At 41.6% G+C, this 24641-nt stretch overlaps 1 protein-coding gene across 2 annotated transcripts in view; it reads right to left on the minus strand.

Annotated features, from left to right (window-relative positions):
- The window catches only part of TENM2 (teneurin transmembrane protein 2), a 3267991-nt gene that overhangs the window by 195463 nt on the left and 3047887 nt on the right, over positions 1–24641 (minus strand). For both annotated transcript variants that reach the window (XM_077757352.1, XM_077757353.1), the window contains one exon: positions 16176–16381. In XM_077757352.1, the coding sequence (XP_077613478.1) occupies positions 16176–16381 (206 nt within the window). The remainder of the gene's footprint in view (positions 1–16175; positions 16382–24641) is intronic.

The following is a 24641-nucleotide window of genomic DNA, read 5'->3' on the forward strand; positions in this document are numbered from 1 at the left end:
AGTTTTCCAAGAACCTGGCCTCCAGCATATCTTTAGTAAGTCTGCTAAAGATGCTGCTGAGCAGAGAAGGGAGTGGAAGGCAGAGCCCAGTGGTGCTAGGGCCAGACTTGGAAGCAGGTTGGACACCTGAGGGCAGGGAGATGCCCCACTGGAGCCAATGATCAAAGGGGATAAAGGGTGTCAGGAAAAGTGGGGATGGCTTTGCTGGGTGTTAGCCTTCCCTGGTCTATAAACTCCCTTTGCCCACCTCCCAACTTCTCTGTCCCTGTAGTCCAGCCACAGTGTTCTCTGTTTCTGGGACATGCCAAACTCACCCCAGACTCGGGGCCCTTGGCAGGAGCTATTCCCTCTACCTTGCCTACTCTCCCTCCTGATTTCACACCTGCCCGCTTGTCAACCTGGCTTCAGCCTCAGCACGGCAACTTCAGCTCGGGCATCCCTGACCTCCCATTCCAAATGTCTCTACCACTGCTTCTTTCTATTCCCAGCAAAGATGCATCTCTCTTTGAAAAAACACAACTCATTATCTTTTAATTTATAGTCCACTTCATTCTTCTTGGATACAAACCTCTGAAGAGTGGGAGACTTGTCTGTTTGACTCACAAGAGCATCCCCAGTACATAGAGCAGTGCCTGGCACATGGTTGGTACTCAGTAAAGGTCTTGTGTAACTGAATGACATTTAGTCTCAGAGGAAATGGTGCCTGAGTGAAGTCTATCCCAGCACTGTAGAGTTTGGGTGATAGGGCCATTGAGAAGATGTAACCTCTGTAGGAAAGTTTTTAGGAAATTTTAGTCAACACTCTGCAGTTCTCTTGTATTTTTATTTGCTAACTGTTCAGATGACACCACAAGGGAACATTTAACGAGGCCAGGCACTGTTCTAAATGATTCACATGTACTATCTTATTTGATGCTTACTTACAGTACCCCTACTGAATACGAAACACTACTCCTTACTTTGCATATGAGGAAACTGAGGCACAGGGAGGTTACTTAACTTGCTCAAGAGATGGAAAGTGGTGGGGGCGCCTGGGTGGCTTAGTCGGTTAAGCGTCCGACTTTCGCTTAGGTCATGATCTCGCGGTTCGTGGGTTCGAGCCCCGCGTTGGGCTCTGTGCTGACTGCCAGCTCAGAGCCTGGAGCCTGTTTCAGTCTGTGACTCCCTCTCTCTCTGACCCTCCCCTGCTCGCGCTGTCTCTCTCCTAGAAATAAATAAAACATTTAAAAAAAAAAAAAAAAGAGATGGAAAGTGGTAGAGTTGAGGTCCACACCCGGGCAGCCTGCTCATAGGGCCTTCCCTTAACCCACTGCATTACAGGCTGCTCAGTGTGGCAGAGAGGCAGCCAGTACCTGGTATTGGTCAGGCTTGCTCAGCTGGAGGGAGGTCAAGGTGTTATATTTTCTTGTTGTCCAGAAGGAGAAAGTCTGCAATGGGTCAAGGGCAGTAAGGTGTTTGGTGACATAATGGGGCTCCTGAAGAAGCCCGCAGAGCTTCCAGCAGGAGAAGTAGGAATATAAACAGAAATATACTTAGCACAAACAATGTGTTTCAATTTGTGAAGGCCTAAAGTTACCAGACTGGGGTTCAGAGAAGAGAAAGATCTGAAGCACAGCTCACAAGCTTGTGCCTTGCCTAGGCTTTATGCTACAAAGGGAAGTGAACGTAAAAATATTGTTTCATTCAACAAATCCTGAGCACCGTTTATATGCCTTGCCCTCCTCTAGCTACTGGGGGTCCAGCAACAAGTCATGGGGACAAGATTCCTGCCTTCCAGGGGTGGATATCGCTATGGGCGAATAGAATGCCAGCAGGTGATGAGCTTTGAATAAAAAGGAAAGCAAATCAAAGGGAACCCAAATGACAATCAACAAACGAATGGACAAATTATAGTCTATTTATATAATTGGAAATCTTTTAAGCAATAGAAGGAACCAGCCACTGATACCACAACAACATGGTGAATCTTACAGAACATGATGCTAAGTGAAAGAGGCCAGACACAAAAGGCACAGGGTTCCCTGTTTATGAAACTCAAGAGAAGACAAACCTCATCTCTAGAAAGCAGAGCAGTGGTGGGCTGGGATGAGGTAGGCATGGGGCACAGCGGGCATTTGAGTGGTGGCAGTGTTCTGTATTATGAGTGCAGTGCTGCTTACGCAGACACATATAGTTGTTACCTTTTAAGAATGAAATTGTGCACTTAAAATGTGTGCATTGGGTGGCTTGTAAATTATACCTAAATTAAGTTGATGTGAGACAAAGATAGGGTATGTGATAAAGTGTAAAGGAGGATCCAGTTGTAGACTCCCTCAACCCAAAGAAAGGGTTGAGAGCATGGTGTTTGGGCAGAGGTCTGATAAAAGGAAGGAGGCATGTGATTACCTGGGGGAGGGACATTCCAGAGAGAGGGAATGGCCAATGCAAATGCTTTCAGACAATGAGTTTGGCATGACTAGGGGAGAGCAAGAGGACTAGGGTGGTGGGGTGAGGGAGTGAGGAGGAGATGGCTGGTTAGTCAGATATTTACTGAGCCCCTACTATGGACAGGCATTGCTGTGAGCACTGCAGACCCAACGGGCAACCTCACAGGGCTAACATTCCAGAACAACTTCAGATTTTCCTTTTAGCAGTGATGGGTGGGCAGTGGAAGATTTGCAGAGACTGAATTCTCTGACAAATGGTTGTAAAAGATGAGACCAGAGCCTTCTTTGTAATAGAAGAGAGCTTTTTTCATGGTGTGTTCATCATGCCTGGTTTTTAGGAGTGCCCTTTGGGCTTGGCAGTGGCTTTGCTGGTTTGCTGGTTGAAGATAAGCAGATTATGGGTTCTGTCAATTTCCCCACACCACGTATCAAGCCTAAAATTGTCGTTTTCAAGTTTCAAAGCAAATCAAAGACATGTTTTGAATGTCTCTGGCATGGGTGGGGTGATATGGGGGGGGATGAAAAATGAATAAAAATGGATTTGTTACCACTATTAAAGGGTGAATTAGCGCTCTCACAACCCCTATGGTGAACATCTCAGCCAGCCTTTTCCTGTAGCTGTTTCAGAGTGGGATTCCCATGGGAAACAGGGGGAAACCTTAAACAATGATGTCAGGCCAAGGCAGGGACAATACTCTCCCTGGTGGGTAACTCTTCATGTGAATTCTTGTAGAGATCTTAATGCCAGGGCCCACTAACCACGCAAGGGCAGCTCCAGCTCTTCCTTGTCCACTGCTACAGCCCTTGACACATGGCAGGTACTGAGTAGGTACTCAGTTAATGTGTGTGGAATCCAATATTATGGCCTACCTTTGGCAAAAACGATGGCTCTATTTGAAGGCAGGCTCTCCCTGGGAGATTGTTAGCCCTTTGATATGAAATTTTTGAGAAAAAGGAGAAACAGTTGAAAACTCTAAGTCTTAATCTCCTATTCTTAAGACCTTCCCTCAGTACATAAGAGTGTGTGTTCCTACTCACAAGGGTGATTCAGAGCTTCGTGATGTGTGACCACTTTTTCCTTTGATTTAACTCGTACTCCTATCTGGGGCTGTGTACATGGCTGTAAATATGCAACAACTCAACAGAGGGTCACAGCCTCTAAACCTCCAGAGGGGCCATTCTCCTCCATGGCTCCTGGTCTTGTAAGAGCCAGTGCTGAGAGGAAAAGCTATGTCATTGTTGATGAGTGATGGCTCAAGAAAAGCACAACTTCTAAAATGAGGACAATTGTCATGTGAAGCTTCAACACGGCACCCATTACAAGGGGTATCTTCACTGCCCTCTGCTTGAAAAGATCCCCTTTCTTTCCTTTTCCTTTAACTGCTTAACATGCCTTCTGAGACTCTGCTTGTTGAACATCTCCTCCATGAAGCCCTAAAATCCAGCATAGGTACGACTGGTGGCCTATTTTTATGCTCTTGAATCTCCTGTACCCAACTCTTTAATAAAAATCACAGCTAACATTTGATTAGTTGATTATACAAAGGGCAAGAACAAACTCTGTAAATGATATATGGCAGCAGCTTCAGGGAACACACAAGAGAATAGTGTTGGCAGGAGTCATGCCGTCCACCTCTCCCATACCACGGAGAGCTGTGCTTGGACAGGACACAGCTGCACGGAGTGTGCCCTGAGCCCCAGGACAGGGATCCCAATCCCCTACCACCTCACCTATTTACAAAGTGATTGAGAGGGGAGAGAAATCACTCAACAGAGTTGGAGGATCCTGATCTTTGCAGTCTGGATTAGGAGCTTGAGGAGGTCCAGCTAAAACTCACTTTGTGTGCCTGTGGTTTCTCTGCTGGTTTCTGCCAGAGGCCTCACCATTCTCTGTGTAGAGACCGCTGGTTGCTAAGTTACCTATGAGTGAGCTGTAAGGGTTGTAGACCAGTCAGATTGATTGATTGATTGATTGATCTCTGCAGGGTGCTTACTTTTTGTTAGGCATTATCTCATTTATTCTTACAACCACCTGATGAAGCAGAGTCCTCATTTCACGGATGATGAAACTGAATCCAGACAGATTCAGCCATAAACATTCAGCTACTACACAGCGGAAACAAGACTCCAACTCAGAGCAGGCCAGTGGTAGAGGATCAGTTCTTCTGCACATTTGCACCTCATGGCTCCCCCTACATGATGCTGCCATTGTTGCTTAACTGGTTAGGTCCCTATCTCCTTAATGTAGGGCCAATACATTTCATCTCCGTATCTCCACTACAGATCTTTGGTGAACATTTGTTGAATGCATGGATGAACTGATTTCATACTTTCTTCCCACAAGCTCATGCCCTTATCATGCTGCCTTTTGATCCAACCCTGGAGAAGAATGGAAGGTATTTCTCTGTAGACCAAGTGAGCCACAGTATAGAGGTCAAATTCAGTGAAATTGGTGAACATCTCAAGGCTATTCCAAGATGCACAAAACCTCTACCACAAGGCCAGGAAAATGGAAGTTTTACCTCTCAGTACCTTGCTGATGTTGAGTTCTTATTTATTGCATATTCTCATCTAATTGTCTTTCGTCATGGCTTATCAAAAATGTCATATTTGGGTCCTCGCCCTCCCAAGATCAATAGGAGGATCTTCTGGGGGCTGGTTGTGAAAATAAATGAAATCTATCTCTAAAGAGAGGGAGTGCATAGCAAATGTGTTCAGTAACAAAATGGTTTCCCTAGCACTAAAGAGGAACAGAATCCCAGGCATTGGGCAGCTTCTCTCAGGGCATGGTCTCAGTCTTTTACCAGGTAGCAGCATGACCTTGGGCATGTTACTTCAGCTCTCTAAATCTCCACTCTCCGATCCCTAAGCCAACAAAAGCAAAAGCACCTACCTCTGAAGGCCATTAGGAGTCGGGCCAGCTCAGGGTAAGCAATCAATGTCAACTATTCTCCTGGCTATTATTATTGTTATAAAAGTTTGATGTATTGTAAATCCTTTGTGCTAGCAACTCCACTCTTAAAAATTCATCATAGGGAAATTATTTAAAAAATACATGAACATAAACCTGCAAAGATGTTGAGTGTAGTAGGATTATAATGGTGAAAGAGGGAGATTAATTAAAAATTTTTAATCTTTAGAATGGACTATTTTTGAAGCATTTAAAATGAGTTTAGGGAAGAATATTTATGTTTAGGAAGATGTTCCCTACCTGTCTTTATTTTTTTTTTTTAAGTATATATATTTTTTAATGTTTTATTTATTTCTAGGAGAGAGAGAGAGACAGCGTGGGCAGGGGAGGGTCAGAGAGAGAGGGAGTCACAGACTGAAACAGGCTCCAGGCTCTGAGCTGGCAGTCAGCACAGAGCCCGATGCGGGGCTTGAACCCACGAACCGCGAGATCATGACCTAAGCGAAAGTCGGACGCTTAACCGACTAAGCCACCCAGGCACCCCATCCCTACCTATCTTTATGCAAAAAATATTAGGGTAAAACCTGTATGTGTGGTATAAACCTGTATTTGTAAAAATGGTTACTATGTGTGCGCAGAAAACTGTCTGAAAAATATACCAAAAATGCTAATGTTTTCTATGTTTCCTAGCATCATCATGCATTGCTTTTATAATGAGAAAACACAAATAAAGGTTATCTTTTTAAAATATTGAACTTTGTTTTGTTTGTTTGGGGGCTTGTGTTATAGAGGCTTTGGAAAAACATGATAATAATAGCTTTTATCATTTCCATATGCTGGCACAATTCTAAGCGCCTTATAATGATTACCTCATTTGAATTTCACAACAATGCCAGGAATTGTAATATTATTTTCTCCATTGTACAGATGAGGTAATGGAGGTACGGAGAGGCTGAGTGACTTGTCCAAGGTCACACAGCTTCGAAGTACTAGAGTTTGAAATTGAAGACCAGGCAGTCTGGACTGGTCCATATTTTTCTGCCCATAGCCCTGTGTTGGGAACAGCAACATTAGGCACACCACAGAATATTTAAGCTTTATTTTTATTTGTGTAGTTACATATTTTAAAAATTATATTTAAATCCCTACATTGAGTTGATATATGCAACAGGATCTATTATCAGAGGATATTTGGAATTAATTAAAGGGCACTTAAAATGAATGTCCCTAACAAATGGGGAAATGATTAGGACTTTATCTTAAAGAATGAAACTCTTATTATGAACACCTTATTTTTCTCTCAGACTTAGGGCAATTCAGGTGATATTAGCAACTATGTTCTAATTGTTAGAATGCACACAAAAATGTGATGGCAAACATTTCATTGTCTCTCAGCTTCACTGATTGCAAAACACATCCTGGTTTCAGAGATGTCAAAGATGACCATTATGTGCATCTCTGGATCGATGCAATACTCGAGAACAATACAGCATCACTTTAGCTTGACCAGTGTAGCACAACCAAAAGGGATCTTTCCGTAAACGTACTGGATGTCTTGGTCAAATGTCCTAGGACCCCTCTTTATGTTATTACCATCATCCTCTTAAAGTACTGATTTTGTCACCTTGTTACTTCTCACCACGGCATATTTAGCTATGCTACCTCAGCCAGATCCACATTTACCAACGCTTCTCCTGCAATTTAGAGCAGATCTCTGGCACCACTCTCATGAACCTGATGAGATTCTTGTTTGGGACATGAGTTTTAGTTTTATTCCATCAGTGATGGTGTTTACACTGCACATTGTACAGGTTGCTCCCACGAAAGGGGAGAAAAAAGAAAAGCCTGACTGCTATACCCTGGATATACCAGCTCCATATCGCTCAACTCTGCCTCAGTTCTTTCATCTGTAAAGTGGGACTGCTCCTAATACTGCCTACCTCATTGGGTTATTGGGAGGATAAAATAATTTATGGGGAATTTTTTTTTTTTTTTTTTTTTCAGTGTTTTTGTTTTTATTTTAAAAAAGTCCACACAGCTTCCCGACCTCTGTCCCGGCACTGGTTTGGTGACTCCATCCCTGATCCCATTAATGAGAGAGACAGGCCAGAAGGGAGGCTGGGCCCCAGGGCAAGAGGAGGCCTCGGTTTGAGGCCTGACCCCCTCTCCCCACCTCCCATCCTAGGGCCATGGCGGCTGCAGTGAGGCAGCGGGACGGAATGTGGGCGGGGGGCCAGGAAGCACCTCTGCCCTCGTGGCACTAGTGTGGAGCGGGGCACAGGTGGGGCACAGGCGGTGGCAGGGTGTCTACATGTCAAACACGCGTGATGGGGCTGAGGAAGCCCAGGAGGGGTGGTCTCCGGGCCCTTCTGTGCTGCGCACAGGATGGGAGGGAGCGCCAAGCCACCTCCCAGCCCCCAGAACTATATGTATAGATACGTATGGCGATATAGAATATAGAGGTATATACACCTGTACAGAAAACGTTTGCCACCGTTAAATGGTTACACTACACCAGGACACTAAAATGGCAAGGGGCTCCCCTCCCAGAAGCCTGGGACCCTGGGTTGGCATCACGGGGAATGGGGAGGTAGAGGCCCAGCTAGTTTCTTCCCTCCCACGAAAAGGGGGCTAGAAGGCCAGTCTCTGGCACATTGAGCCCCCAGCAAATGCTTTCTATTATTACCTTAACTAATATTAAATGGAGACAGAGCTCTGAGTGGAGAACATTTTTATAAGTGATCAGGTGATGAATGAATATTTTTGTCTTGTAACAACTTTTGCTTCCCTACAAAACCTCCTTAACCTGAATGGGGCTTCACCGAACGTTTTGAAAACCATTAATTTTTTGTGAAGATGTGGGAATAAAGCTTTTCCTACTATCTCTGACCATAGACTTGAACCTTTCTAGCTCTCATTTATTAGAAAGCTTATTGATCTACGTGGGCTTTCTTTGAATGTGTACCAGTGTGCTGTGTGTTTGCTCGGTTGTGTGAGCAACTGCTAATGGTGGTTCCTAGTCCACCAAATGCCAGGCCAAGAAGAAATACAAGTTTGTGCTAGAAGGTGAAACCAGAAGAGCAATTTCTTTCTTTTTTTTTTTTTAATGTTTTTATTTATTTTTGAGAGAGAGAGAGAGGCAGCGTGAGCAGGGGAGGGTCAGAGAGAGAGAGAGGGAGACACAGAATCCGAAGACAGCCTCTAGGTTCTGAACTAGCTGTCAGCACAGAGCCCGACGCGGGGCTCGAACCCACAAACCGTGAGATCATGACCTGAGCCGAAGTCGGAGGCTCAACAGACTGAGCCACCCAGGCGCCCCCAGAAGAGCAATTTCAAATGAACATGTAAATGTCCTATAAAGGTGAGATAGAGTTAGTGATAGAGACAGAGCTAGAGACAGAGATAGAAATAGAGATAAATTTAGTGGAGAGAGTTTCAAAGCTTATTTTAAGTTTAGGGTGCAATCTCTCTATTTCTGTATTTAAGGCAAGGGATGTGAGTAGTTGTTAGAGATCTTAAGCAATTTAGCCTTGAAACAATGATTTCCTATGGTGCCTCTTTCAAGCTTATGGATCAATTTAATTGAAGAGTATTCAGAGGCGGTAAGGGAAGTGATTAAAGAAAATACTGCTGTGATTTGCAACTACGTGTATATGTATATATATTCCTTGCGATTTTTCTCAGAACAGTGTAAACAAAACAAAGTATGTAAATAAATTGAATCTTAAGATTAAAGTCACCATCTATAGCCTCCTGATGCTTGTTTTACTCAAAATAGACTCAAGCTTGTCATGGGTGCTTTTTTGAAAAGAGAGAGACATTACAACCATTAAGAAAAGTATAAAGAATATGGTAACAAATACTCATACTTGAACCACTCAAAGGAATAAATGTTAACATTTTGTCATTTTATTGTGTATAAAAGCAAGGACTTTTTGAACCTAATTCTTAGTCCTGTTCTCTTCACCTACTCCTAGAGATGAACACCCTCAGGAGTTTCTGTCTCCTTGTGTCTCTATCTATATAGCTATATAAAGAGAGTTTTTCTCTCTATTATGCATCTGATAAATATACATATACTGAGATTAACATTATAGTAAATATGGATTTGAACTGTACACTATATTTATGCTAATAAAACCATTGTTTTTATCCATTTTATTCATGGGGTTCTATATCAGACCGCACTTGAAGACAAAGGTCTTTGCCTAGAAAATTTGCAAACTCCTGAAATACAGCATCTCTGAGAGTCTACGCAGTCTAAATATGTAATGTAGTCCTGCCCCCTCTTACTCATCCCTGTCTTCCCAGTTTCTGTCTTTCTCCCCAAGTTCCATGTTTCTCCTTAGCTCCGCTTGGTAGCTGCCCAGAAGGGTACCCACTCATTTAAGCGGTAGTTTTGGTTCCTGTTAGGATAATCACAACCAGAGAAACATAACCAGATAAACACAAGAGATCTCTTGAGAAAGACATTTTCAAAAACACTTTTAGTCTAATACGGAAGAAACCAAGTCTCTCTTGGTTCCACAGAACCTTTCTCCATACCTCAAATTCTTTGGGAAAGGACGAGCCTAAAAACCACCTGTAAAAATACGCCTCCCTCCCAAATGAGGTTAAATCGCTATGTGATATGACTTGCAAGCCAACAGTCAAACCCTGGTATTCCCTCTGCATGAAGCTCACAGCTCCACAGGAAGGGTAAAGTCCAGGGAGATCCTATCTGATTGGTCAGCTGGCACCAAGAGGGTGCAGAGATGGCAGCAGGGTGAAAGAAGCAGTGTATTCAGAGCACTTGGTGTCCCTGTGTCCTAGGGACCTAGCCAGTGCCCCTCTAAATAAAATGGCATGCTGTGGGGGCACCTGCATGGCTCAGATGTTTGAGCATCTGACTTTAGCTCGGTCATGGTCTCATGGTTAGTGGGTTAGCGAGCACAAGCCCCACACTGGGCTCTCTGCTGTCAGTGCACAGCCTGCTTCAGATCCTCTGTCTCCCTCTCTCTCTGTACCTACCCTGCTTGCATTCTCTCTCAAAAATTAAAAAAAAAAAACATTAAAAAAAGAAACCATGTGCCATTTACATACATGGGCAAGAGAGAAGGAGATAAAGAAAGTAAGAGTTCACTTTCAAAAAAGGGCTCTGAATTGGGGGCACCTGGATGGCTCAGTCAGTTAAGCATCAGGTCATGATCTCAACATTCATGGCGTGGAATCCTGCATTGGACTCTGTGCTAAAACCATGGAGTTTGCTCAGGATTCTCTTTCTCCCTCTGTTTGTTCCTCCCCTGCTCATGCTTTCTCTCAAAATAAATAAATAAACATTTTAAAAAAGGCTCTGAATTGGAAAGGGATAAACCTGAGGGGGCAGAACTAACATCACTAATGACCATATATAAATTTGCTTTAAAAAATGTCACATAGGGGAATTCTGCTGATGAAGACAAATAGAAATGTTTGCTTAGCTCATTTTTATCATGGTCCACACATGTTCCATCTCCCATATTTGCATGTATTTCCTATGATCATGGGGCAATTTGTGACCTCTCCTATAGTTCATCTCTATGATTTATTGTGACTCGTGGATAGTTTGCTCTCATCCTACAGACACATCTTGGTAAAAAGCATCAGGGTTTAACAAGGTCTGCTTCTATCTCAGTGCCATGCAATCCCGCATCTCTCCCTCTAAGAAATCCACCGGAGTTGCAAGCCCATTCTATGCTTCTAAGTTGCATCTGGAAGTCAGTGGGCTCATGGCTCCATCAGTCTGAGTGATGAAATAGGCATTTTTAATATTTGCTAAACAGGACTGTGGAGAAGGTGAGTCTCAGCAGGGCTCCCAAGTAGTAAGTGCATCTTGTTGTCTCAGGTTAATCATGTACCTCATTTGCCGATTATTGACTTGTTCTCACAAAGGATTTTACTTGGCTTGACATATCAGTAGCAATCAGTGATAAACTGTCAAGCAAACTTCCTCACCGCCTTAACCACTGAAGACCCTGACTTGTAGCAACAGCCTTGAAATTTCCTTTGATGTCCAGCACTGTAGCCAGGTCAGATTGTTCTTATTTCTTTAAGTCTGATTGCTATCCTTTCTGGAACAGGGGTTGAGCAACTCTGACAATTTGTAGGGTTTCAAATACCTGGCAAGATGCACTAGGCTTCCTCACAAACCATCCCCGTAAGAATGCAAATTGGTTGGTTGAGAATGGCTTATATTGACTTTGTTTTGTTCTTTTTTTGTCTTGGTCTTAAAAAACGCAACGGACAGGTGTCAAAATTCTGCATTTAAAAGACAATATAATAGCTACCTTTCAAATGGATAAAGATTAAACAATGATAACACTCAGTTTATTGAAGGGTTCAGGTAAATAAAATGGGCACACTGCTGCTGGTAGGTAAAAATATATAGACAGAACTGGTGCAAACTTTCAGAAGGACAATTTGGCAATCCATATTAAGTCTGTGAGGGTTTGTTTTCAGGGAAAGAATTAAAGGTGTATACAAACACTAGCCACAAGGACAGGTATCCCCACATTTTATTCTAAGTCTGTAGGGCTTTTCATTGATTTATCTGGTGCTCCACTTCTCAAGGTCAACACCAGATTGTACTTCCTGATCCAACGAAGTTAGGCTAGGACTCGCTTTGGTCTGTAAGACAAGGGGAGTATCCAAGCAGAAATATTCAGGGGTTGGTCCACCATTCACTACCTACTCCTTCCTTTGCTATAGGAACTAGTAAATCCAGGATACAGGAGGTTCCATAGGTCTGTGTCCCTGAATGCAGCTGACATGGCACCAAGTCTTCTTTCATCCATGTGAATGTGTGAAGTAAGGTTTCCCAACTTCAGCACTATGGACATCCTGGGAGGGATAATTCTTTGTTGTGGAGGCTGTCCTGTGTGTGTTTGACAGCATCCCTAGACTTGACCCACTAGCTGTTAGTAGCAGCTTTGACCCAATGTGACAACCACAAATATCCTCAGACATTGCTGAATGAATCTGGGTTGGGGGTGAAATCACCCCTGGTAAACAAAAGCCAGCTTCTATTATGTTAAGCTGTTTAGATTCTTAGGTTGCCTCCCCACCCGACAATTGAGAGATTTTATTATAGCAAAAACGTATGTAAACATTTATCAAAAGGGGACTGCTTCAAATGATGGGTGTTTCTGCTTCCTTTTGTTGTATGTTTTGAAATATTTTTCTGCCATGAAAACACAGTTTGTTCTTCCATAAGAAGGGAAAAACACTAGAAATTAATTTTAAAAAGCTGTATTTGCATAATTGCTCATCTATATACAGTGTTTGCTAGGGCCACGTGGAGTTTCTTAGTACCATGAAACACTTGTGTATGATATTTTTTTATATTGTGCTTTAGTTTACAGCATGTTTTCCCATTCTATCTTTGTGGTGGTAGTGTAATTACAACAATGTTGTGAGCTAGGTAATGTAGATAGGCAAAGAAATGGAGGCTAAAAGAGGTTAGGGGACAAGGCTTAGGTCTCCTGGTTAATATGTAGCAAGGCTCTCCTTCTGAGTTCTCCAATTCCAGGACTTTCTCCCCTATGCCATGTTGCCTCTGTATTGCTGTAAAAAGCCACTTTCAAAAAGTCAACTGGGACACACTCTGATTCTTGAGAAATTTAAGCAGGTAAGAAAGGATTCTCTTCTGTATTTAATATCCTTGGACAAGGATACTAAACCATGTAGGCTCTTGGTCAAAGCATGATACTCAATAAAATTTAAGCATAGCTATTTCATGCAACACAGCCAATAGAATTTCATAGTCATCCTCCCCCTCCCCATCTCTTTCTCTTTCTCTCTTTCCAGCTCAAATGAGTCACCTTGGCTAGACTGCCAATCCCCATAGAACTTATGTTCCTTGATAGGATATGCCAATAGAAATGAGAAATTCTATAATGGTTTGAGATGTGAGTTAGTCACCTATCCCTGCAAGGAGCTAAGCACCGTCTCCTCGAGGAAATGTGGCTCATCAAATGGACATGAATGCATGTAATGACAGTGACTGAATGTGAGAATGTGTAGGGAGTCGTTTTCTTCTCTTTTTTTTTTTTTAAGAAGTGCCCCTATATTGTACCTGTCTTGTGCATTTTTAAGCATCTGCACTGTGTCTCGCTTACTTGACCCTGTAACACACGCTAAACTCCCAAATTGGCAGCTGGACTGAAACCCTCAGCATACATCAGCCCATGCCTATTCATTTCCCTTCCCTTGAAGTGTGATGAGGCTGTCCCTGGAGTGGAGCTATTTTGAGAGGATGACCGCTAGAACAATCACTAGCCTGGCAGGAGATGGACAGTGTGGTGTAGCCACAAAAGAAGAAAGGACATTGTCATTGAGGGTTTGAGTCCTGAATGTCAGAACAGCAGGGAAACTGGGTAGAGTATGTTTCTGCCTGCTGTCCACTATCACTCAGTTACAGAGAGTTACCTACTTGACTTGCCATGATCATTTGCTTTTCCATGATACTAGTTGTTCAGAGCATGCAAGGGAAGGGGGATAACAGTGCTTTGGAACAGTGTTGAGAAGAAGCATTTTTCTCCAGCAAAGCGCCTTGCCTCCAACTGGCTGAGAGGAAAGTTATTCTCAGCTGTGCCCACAGGCATGTTCATATTTACTCGAAAAGGGCCACTAAGCAGATTTCACCACTGCAAGTGGTGCTGTAGTAGAATCAGTGGAGCCTGAAGGTCAAGGAGACCACCTCACAATTTACTTAACTTCCCAGAGCAGCACCCAGCTGCCTGGCCAGAAGTTACAGAAATGCCACAGGGATTCCTCCCAGCCCACTTCCTCTCTTTCTCTTGAGAATCTCTTTGAAGAGCAGATGCAATTTTTGTATAGGGAGGTCTGCTTGGTCGGGGCTATGTTAACTCATCCCTGAATAATCTGTGCCTCAACCAATAAATATTTTTTTGGATGGATGATTTATTGATTACTACTTTACATATCGGTCTCTATAGCATGGGCTGTGTACGCTGAAACAAAACAAACAGAAAACAAAAAGCCCCCATAGCCCTCCTCTAGGCCCTTCTATTGACTCTGTGATACGTTCAGGTTGTAATGATGGGGCTGCAAATAAGTTTCACTGTAAGGGCCAACACTGGTCAGTTGGTAGTGGCTGCCTTGAGGATTCTGTGGGAGGTATTTGTGCACTGAGCTTACTGAGGACAAAGTGCAAGCTCTCGATTAGCGATGTCTGCCAGGAGCCAAAGCCAAGGAAATGGTGGCCTGACTCCTTTGCATTTGCCAATGGGTTTAGAGCTCACAATTCTTTCAATTCAATTTTCTAGATGAATACCTTTCCAACACATTTTAAAGTCATCTTTGACTGCATATAATGGGTAGTTAAGGAAGTTTTCCTTCCACTGGGGTATTTTCCTAATGTACTTCTTTATGTACTTGCTGGATTTGAAAGCAAATGAGGCAGGAAAGCCCTACTTGGTTTTTCTCAGGATATGCAATTCTTATTGGAAAAGAAAACCAAGCTAGGTGGGTGTTAATTTATCCCCAATGGTGTGTATATAATAAAATCTCTGCCAGGACAAATTAAAGGAGCGGTGAGAGGAGAAACTATGAAATCCATACACTAATCCAGTCTCTTCATTCCTAACACCGGGAATAATCTGACTTTCACAGTGCCAAGGACGTCCCAAGGAACTCAAGAGACGGTGGAACAGAAGAACAGAAATCACGGAGAAATGGCTGAATTTGGTTAATGTTACACAAATCTTTTTAAATATACTGGGATGTCTCCTAGTGATATTTTAACAAACTAATCCAATAACTAGAACCCCTGAAAAGTGCCCTAGGATTAGCTCCCAGGGCTAGCAAAGCTGACTTCTTCAGGTAGAGAGTGGCATTCAAACAACATAAATTATGCCATTTTATATTCTAGTAGTTTAAAAAAGTTTTTAATTGTTTTTTGTTTATTTTTTGAGAGAGAGAGAGAGAGCAAGCAGAGAAGGGGAAAAGAGAGCGGGAGACATAGAATATAAAGCAGGATCCAGGCTCTAAGCTTTAGCACAGAGCCTGATGCAGGGTTTGAACTCATGAACAATGAGATTATGATGTAAGCTGAAGTCAGACGTGTAACCAACTGAGCCACCCAGGTGCCCCTACATTGTAGTAGTTTTTGAATGTATTCACTATGTTGTGCAACTATCACCACTATCTAATTCCTGAGCATTTACATCATCCCTTAAAGAAACCTATCATACTTACCAGCAGTCAGTAACAATTCCCTCTTCTCTTACCCCTGGCAATCACTAATCTCCTTTCCATCTCTATGGGTTTGCCTATTCTGGACAATATAAATGGACTCATACAATATATGGCCTTTTGTATCTGGCTTCTTTCACCTGGTACCATACTTCCAGATTCATCCATGTTGTAGTGTATAACAACACTTCGTTCTTTGATACAGTTGCATAGTATTTCATTGTCTGCATATATGACATTTTGTTTATCTATTCATCAGCTTATGGGCATTTGGGTTGTTCCCACCTTTTGCCTATTATGAATCATAGCTCTGAATGTTCACATATGTTTTTATGAGAAATAACCTTTTCAATTCTCTGTGTATATACCTAGAAGTAGAATTACTGGGTCAAATGGTGACTCTATGTTTAACTTTTTGAAGAACTGTCAAGCTGTTTTCCACAGGAGCAGGGCCATTTTACATTCCCACCAGCAACATACCAATGTTCCAATTTCTCCATATCCTTACCAACACTTGTTATTGTCCAACTTCTATTTATAGTCATCCTAGTCGGTAGGGAGTGGTAATTTTTTAAAACTCATAGATACAACAAGTATGGTCATACCTGGGCATGAGATGGTGGAAGTCCCCTTCTTATGTAAACACCGAAGAGAGCATCCTTCCCAAGGGATATGTTGAACTTTAAGAACTGGGGTTGACTGATGTGAATCTGTGATCTCCAAAACACGCCTGGTGGAACTTCTTGGGTCACCCGTCGACCAACTTCTGCTTCACCACTGTCTATGCTGCTGTTTTTCCATGACCAGGGCACTGGAAAACAGGAATTGACATCAACTCAGTGACATGTGTACACATTTGTTGGTTCTACATTTCTGTTTAATTGCATGTCAAGATTTTTAAAAAAATTAAGATTAAACTCATGGCAGATTTGTCTTTAAGTATAAACTCATAACTCAGAGCATGTGAAGTACTGACACCGTGCTTTTTAGATTTCTTTGATTGCCCTTAACTGATTAAATACAGTAAGAGCTGGAGTCTGGGAAGCACATGTAAAGCTTCCAACAACCTTGAATTTGACTGGGGTGTAAAATTATCAGCAGGGGAGAAGAGAGTGATATTAATTTGGCACCAAATCTAATTCTTGTAGCCTTTAATTATTCTTTCCAGACAGAAACAAGTCCAATACACTCCCTAGCATTTTCGTAAATTAAAGGAAGCAACAGTGAACAAAAATCAGTCCAAAGTAAATGACTATAGAAAATAAGGACTTGATCCCAGACTGACCTACTATTGGGGGTGACTCCTTCCTTGAGTTAGCAGAAGGGAGCTAAGCACAGTGTGGAAATCATCTCTCTCATGGCAACATCAAAGTATCTCTGTTGCATTTGAAATCGCTAATATAGAAAATATTGGTTGCCCACATTGAGCTTCCCTCAAAACTTTAATAAAAGGAGTTCCAGAAATACCTATTTTTAAAGAGGATTTCTTACTAACAATGAACCAGCCAGTACCTTCTACACTTCCAAGCGTGGTTTAATTTGCAAACACAGAATTCAGGAAAATCTGGGAGTTACTAGTAGTCACACAAGGAAAACAGTTAATCTCTTGTAGTCTCATTTTCCTGATCCCTTAAATGGGAATACTACCTAGTTGGAACTCCGTTTTCTCATGGTCATTTGTGATTTGTTCAAATGGGACTTCTGAAAGAAGTTCTGGGGGTCTTTTCTTTTCGCTTTTCAATCCATTACTTTGATGGCCTGTGGATTGGAAAACTTGTTCAGCCCGATGGGCAAAGGATGGCAATTAAGTTCCCTTCTGCATTCTGTAACGGATATGCTGTTGTGAAAATATTTATCTATATTTGGCAACAATCCAGTGTAAAAGGTTTGGATAGTCAGGAGAGGTTATGGGATTACTGAAGGCTGGCACAAAGGGTTAGTAAAGCTGTCTGACTTAGCAGACCTGGTCGGTTACTATTCTGGCCCTTGCATTAAGACAAGGCTCATAACTGACCTTGGAGCCACTTTCTCCATCTGTAAAATGGAGAGGTGAAATTTTTCGATCTCTAATGGTTTTCCATATCTAAATTACAGAAGAAAACCACAGAATGACCTGAGGGTATAAAGGGGTTTTTTTGTTCCTTTTTTTTTTTTTCTTAAAAACAAGAGAGGGAATGATTCGTTTTTATTTAGCTCAATAGTGGATCAAATAAAAAGTCAGCAAGGGCTTACAATAAAACAAGAGAAACATTGGTTTGGATTTTAAGAAGAAACCCTTGACTTCTAGAAAAATAAAACTAGGGAATGGGTTTCTAGTTTTCATCTGGTTTCATCTAGTTTTAGAAGCTTTCATCACACAATATCGTTAAAGAAAGAAACAACTAGTAAGTTCTGAGTGGGTCAAACCTTTAGATGGGACTAGATGGTTTATTCCTCAAACATGTTTATGTGGGTAATAGACATGGAATACTTCTCTGTAGGTGGAGGAATACTGCATAGTAAGGAAGAACAGAGACTCTGGGCTGAGACTGCCCTGGTTCAAATCCTACCTTTGATACTTGCTAAGTATATCAACTCTCTATGCCTTAGTTCCCACATCTGAATAGTTGGGATACCATTATTTGTTTCATAGCGTTGTTATGAGGATTTAATGGATTAATCGATGCAAGGTTCTTAATGTATTTTTAGGTACAACATAAGTCCTAAATAAAAATTAGCTATCATTACTATTATTATCAATAAGGCTCTCAGCCTAAATGGAGTGTTGTGATTTTGCTGAAATAATGGCATACCCAGGGGGAAATACTTGTTATCATCCATTAATCGGAAGCTCTAATTATTATAATTTGAAAACTAATTTGTACTTAAAAATGCTGCTTTTGGCAGACCTCCCCCCTCCCCCACATTATGGCCTTTTAGGGGAAGGGATATAATAAAAAGGCCCCAGTAAGGAAGGGGGACCCATGTGAAGAATAGTTTATGGGCCTCTGATAGACACCAAAAGTAACCCGAGCCATCACAGTGTGGCAACAAGTTAAAAGAAATTCATTTAAAATAAAAAAGAATTTTAAGGAAATTATTCATCTTTAAATTTAATAAGATGGGTTTTCCTTCATGTCTGTTGGGCTTTCAGAGGTTGCTGGGTTAATGACAGGATATGAAAAAGAAGCAGGAAATCAGCACCCACGAGCCCGTTAATCTACTGTTGAAACCTAAACGGATTTTGATAATGTCAAGCCAAATGAGGATGCAAGAGATTCACAAGGGAGCCAGCTGCCAGAGAGCGGTTGCTCTGGAGGAATTCAGACAAGGAGCCTCAGGGGTTTGGTTTGTAGAGCAGAGGGAGCCCCGTTCTTTTACTAGACCGAACTTCAGGACACCACCTTCAGTATATTAGCTGCTACCATCAGTGAGTACAGGCTACCTTTTCAGCATACACACTTCCTCCTAGGGTTTCATATGCTCCCCTTCTTTATGTCCCATTGGCTAAAGGAGGAAGTGCATGTGGGTGACGAAGTACAGGTTTTGCAGCCAGACACAGTGTGTTTAAATTATGTCTCTGGTTCTTCCTTGCTGTGGACCTCCAGCAATTTGCTTAACCTTTCTAGGTCTCCTTTCTACTTTAATATAATATGGGAATGGTAAGAGTAACTATCTCATAGGGTGGGAGTAACAAACGGAAGTATACAAAGGGCTTTGTACAGAGCCTGGCACATAATAATGGCAACATAAATGCTACTTATCTTCATTTAATTAAATAAAAAAATGAGGAACTATATGGGAAAGCACCTGACTTTCTTTTTAGAGTAAAGGATTTTCTATTTTTAAAAAATTATTTATTTTGAGAGAGAGAATGCATGTGCATGTGAGCAAAGGGAGGGGCAGAGAGAGAGGGAGAGAGAATCCTAAAGAGGTCATCCCAGAGCCTGTTGTGGGCCTCGAGCTCAGAACAGTAAGATCATGACCTGAGCCAAAATCAAGAGTCAGACAGTTAACCAACTGAGCCCCTCAGGCACCCCTAAAGTAAAGGATTTTCTATAAGAAAAAAAATTGCACAGATATGTGACACGTATGTTTGTGCATATGTATATGTATATAGCTATGTTTGTGTATTTGTATACCTACCAATAAAAACACAGTGTCTAATTCTTCTGGAATAGACTTAGTTATGGGAACAAGTGTAAAATTGGTAGTCAAGATCTGTTCCCACTGCTGATTTTCGGTGGAACTTTCCATGGCTGGTATGGTTACTTTATCAATTAGCTTATTTTATTGATAAACCTGCTTTATTGAGTAGCCCTGAAATTAAGGTCCAGATCAGATGCACCTTCCCACTGATGCTCTCTTTTCCTTTGCACCTGGCCTTCACTCCTACCATCAGATAAGTAGGCTCTTTCTGAGTGTTCATAGTGTTTACACTTAAGTCTACTGCAGGGTCCAGCACCTGTTGTTAGGTCCTATAATTGATTTTGCTTGCCTTCTTTAGTCTCTCATACTAGATACTATACTCCCTGAGGTCAGGTAGAGGTGCAAATGCATCTTCGAGGTCTCTATGGTTTGTACCTGGCAAACGTGGATAATTTATAAATGCTTGCTGAACTGAATCAAGTTTTACCTGCGCAGCTGATGGGTTGTTTTAACATAACCCCGGTGACTACTATGTAAAAATTAGTGCCTTAAGGAAGATTTACGTGGAAAGGGTGCATGTAAACTGACTTTTTCCCCCTCTAAGTAAAACCAAAAGCTTGAAAGCTTCATGGGGAAATTTACTATTTAAAGGAGAATTCCTTGGGGATCCTTTTCAAGAATCATAAATAAGCTCTTAATTTATCATGTGTATAAAACCTTATAGATAAATAAGCAAACTGGGGGAACTGGAGTATAATGGAAAGGTTGTTACATTAACATCCAAAAGCCAAGAAGGGTCTTAATCCTGATACTTAATAACCTTGGACCTTTTGTGGAAAGGAGCAGGTGTGTAAATGAACTATTTGTCTGAACTCCCTTCTTATTACTAAGCAGCTGGCTAGTTTGAGACAGGTCTAGTTTGCAAATCTCAGTGTCCTTATCTACATGAGAGAGGTCTGGACTCACAGTATCTTATGGGACATTACACTGGAGTCTACTGTGTTCTAACAGAGTGAGCCAGGGGTTTGGGGTATGAGTCATACCTCTGGGTATATGCTACAAAGGGGGTGTGTGTGTGTGTGTGTGTGTGTGTGTGTGTGTGTGTGTGTGATCTGTAGGAGGGAGGAGAGGTTATCAGGAAGTGATTTCATTTTTAACAAATTCAATTCATTTAACATAAGTTACCATTATTCTTAAAAGCTAGTGACTACTTTCAAACTAAATTCTGCAGATAATGCACCTGAATTCTGCTTTTGCAAGCAGTGGAGTTTTCACTACTGTAAATAAATACATAATTTTATATGAAAAATCTGCATTTTGAAATAATTTCAGATTTGCAGAAATGTTTTAAAAAACAGTATAAAGAATTCCTGCATATCATTCACCCAGATTCCATAAATTGAATACACATTTGTTCCATGATTTTTTTGTTTTCTCTTTTTTTTCCTGAAGAACGGAGACTAAGTTACAGATTGTTCCTTTTACCTCTGTATTCTATGTATCGTTCCTAAAAACAAGACATTCTTTTTCCGAGCCACTGTACAGTTATCAAAAACAGTAAATTAACATTGATGCAATGTATTTCTAACTTATAAATCGGGTTCAAATTTGCCAGCTCTTACACAACATTCTGTATAGCCAAGGAAAAGAAAGCTTTTTCTACATACTTAAAAACATCTTTAAATTGAGTGTGCAAAACTTCTGTAATTTTAAAAACAATAAAAAAGGAAGAAAATGTTACACAAACACTGCCTCGAAGAAAGACATAAAAGGGAAAGGTGGCACTTGTAAACTGCTGGAGCCACTGTGGAGAATCTTCTCAGTACGCTGTTCCTGGAGGTCAAGTTCCTGGGCTGGTATCCAGGAGTGAAGATCCCTGCCACTCCTGAAGGTCAAGGAGGCTAGCACCCTGAGCCAGGCTCCCAATCTCACCAGGGAGGATCTAAATTTGGGCTCCCCCTGGCTCTGCTAGTGTCCAAGGACCCCAAACATGGCTAATTCCTAACAGGTTGCCAATGAAAGACAGGCAACAAGGAAACAAAGTAATCATAGTTTCTATCCTTATGGAGAAGATCTGAGACCTCAGTAGGCATGTTGCACAGTGGAGCTGTCAGCCCTGGGTTTGAATTGCAGCTCTGACAACTACCAGTGTGCCTTTGGGCTAACCACCCCCCACCTCTGGGCTTAGTCTACTCATCTGTCTAATGGGGTGGTTTCTGAGGATTAATTAGGCTAACATATTCAGTACCCAATCTGTGGCACTTCTACATCTTTCTACCCAGGTGTTGTGCTACCTAAACACAGCCATAACTATTTATCCCAGATTTGGAGTATAGATTTGTGATGGTCTAATTAAAATACAGGCTTCCCAGTGTAGGCACAATGAACTAGCATAGGTAACAATGAGTTAAAGGTCCAAGGGATAGGGTAGGACTCAATGAAGCAGGAAGTCATTTTAGAGCAGTCTAGAGCAGCTGAAATCAATACTCACTGAGTGATCAATATGTCTATAGATAGGGAGGAACCTGTCATGTCAATGGAGGTGCTAAAAACAGAGAAAGCAAAGTCACAAGTTCATGAGCTCCAAGTTGCCCATGTTGATGTACACTCTAGCTACTTTTCATACAGACAACTCTGTGGAGCCTACCTTATCCAAAAACTACCAGGTATTATTTAATAATGACTAATGAGTGTTAATGTTATATAGATCATTCGTTCATACTTGATGCAACAAATATTTGTCAAGCGTCTACTATAGTGCTAGGTAATTTTTGGTCAACATCAAAAGTTGGGATGTATGTCATACTCCCAGTATCCCTCATCCAGGCAGCAGGGCAAGGTCCCATGGACTAAGCATGGGCTTGAATTGGTGGCATCAGAAGAAGATTTAAACAGCCATCCACAATCGTTCAGTGAAAGACAGGCCACCATCCTTGGGTTCTGGGTAGTGACTAAGCATCATGTCCTGGCAAGGAGCACTGACTCCTGGCTACATTTCCCCGAGCTGTGGCTTCTATGTCAAACTTTCCTCCCTATTTTGAGACAAAAAGTGGAAATGATGATTATTTTGCCCTAAGAAGCAGATGCTTCATGATGGTTCTGGCTGATTCATCTCCAGCTCAAAGATGAAATTTCTAGGATTTTTGAGGCAACACTCTAATGACCAATTTTATACGATAGTCCACCTCTATAACTCCACGGAAGAGTGCTCATGTAAATGTGAAGCTATTGCCTATTTCAGAAACATGTACCTAAAATTCCAACCAGTTAAATAAGACTGATGTCGAGCAAAACGGCAGCCTTCCATAGCCACATTAGGAGCTAATCATTTCAGAAAATGTTGCCATAATTCATTTATGGAAACAGCGAGACTATTCCCCAAACAAGTGATAACGGGAATGGACTTCTAGTCATACCCGGGAAATGAAGCCTCATATTAATACTTCCTAAACTTAACCGAACTCTGGAGGCACCTCAGCATAAATCTGCCTTACAGATTATTCTGCCTCACATATTTTTATCTATTGCAAATAAAGTTGAATTCAGATTATTGCTTCAGTCATTACACCTCGTTTTCATTTATTTGGGAATCAGGACAACCATCTGAGGATTCTGTTTAACCAAGAGATAGGCAAAGAGATTCTCCTAAGGACATTAGACTCACTGTCTTACACTACAGCTCGTCTGCATCATCGGCAGCCCATCTCCCTGCTGCTGGCTGGCTATTCTTCAGAAATAGATTTCTATCCTGAGCATTCACTGTTCCCATCATGTATTCACAACATCACACAGCAATAATGATTTTTATAAAATCCTTTAGCGCTTGGGACTACATGTGACCTTTACATCTTTTGAAACTCCAATTTGTCACCTTGGATAAAAATGGCCAACTCTTTGCCACTAGAGGTATTAACAGACATTTATATATCTGACCATTCAGGTGAACATGATTCTGCATTAATATGTAGTTCAGTTTATTAGTGTTATTTAGAGCAGCTAAAATTCACTGGTTATTGTTGGCCATGTAATCACCTGATATGCTTTGTGATTTTTTCTGGTTTTTAGATTAGAGGATCATGAAAATACAGTGACTTGCTTAAGGTCACACAGCTCTTACATGGTGGAGCTGGGATCGAATGTCATGTACAACTGCTTCCAGAACCCACATTTCTAACCACTCTGCTGACTGCTTTTCAGATGTTGGGCTAAGTATAACACATACAAAGAGCTGTGTACTGAAACAGGTGGCAGAGACCACCCTCCGGATGTACAAGTCAACTCTGAAAGAGAAATGTGCCAACACAAGTGAGAATAAATGCACTAGGGAGGGAGGTAGATTATCTTGCTATTAATACCCATCTCAAGCCATAACGATGTCATGTACAACAGAAATTATACAACTTAGGATGGGGTTGTGAGTAGGAATCAGAAGCTAAAATCACTAATATGAAGTGCATAAGCAGTACTCATATGTAACAAAGGGAGAATAAGATGGCCTCCAGAATGAGAGTTTTTGCATTGGTACGTAAGCTATTGGTATATTTGCCAGTAGATGTGCAGTATTATAATGGTTGGCTCAAACATAACCATCCCTTGCCCTTCTGGGAACTTTACTGACTTTGAAAAAGCCCCATGTAGAGACGTGATCATTTTGAAACCCTGGGCTGTGTTCATTGAGAGGCTGACAAGAGCCAGAGGAAGAATTACCAACCTCCCTGCTAATCTGGCTCCTAGTACCATGCATTAAGCCAACTAGTAAAAATCATTATGAAGTTTTTGCTGAAAGGGCAAGTGTAGAAAAACATGTTTCTAAACAGAATAACAGTCTTTGCCATTTTTTTCCAACTTGCATACCATCTGGAAATTCTGATTTTTTTTTTTCAAAGGGTAGGAAAGAAATGTGCTCCAGGCACAAATAAATGTTTACAGCTGAGTTATAAACC

Source organism: Crocuta crocuta, unplaced genomic scaffold (assembly GCF_008692635.1).
Source record: "Crocuta crocuta isolate KB4526 unplaced genomic scaffold, BGI_CrCroc_1.0 scaffold131, whole genome shotgun sequence".
In the NCBI taxonomy this organism is placed as follows: Eukaryota; Metazoa; Chordata; class Mammalia; order Carnivora; family Hyaenidae; genus Crocuta; species Crocuta crocuta.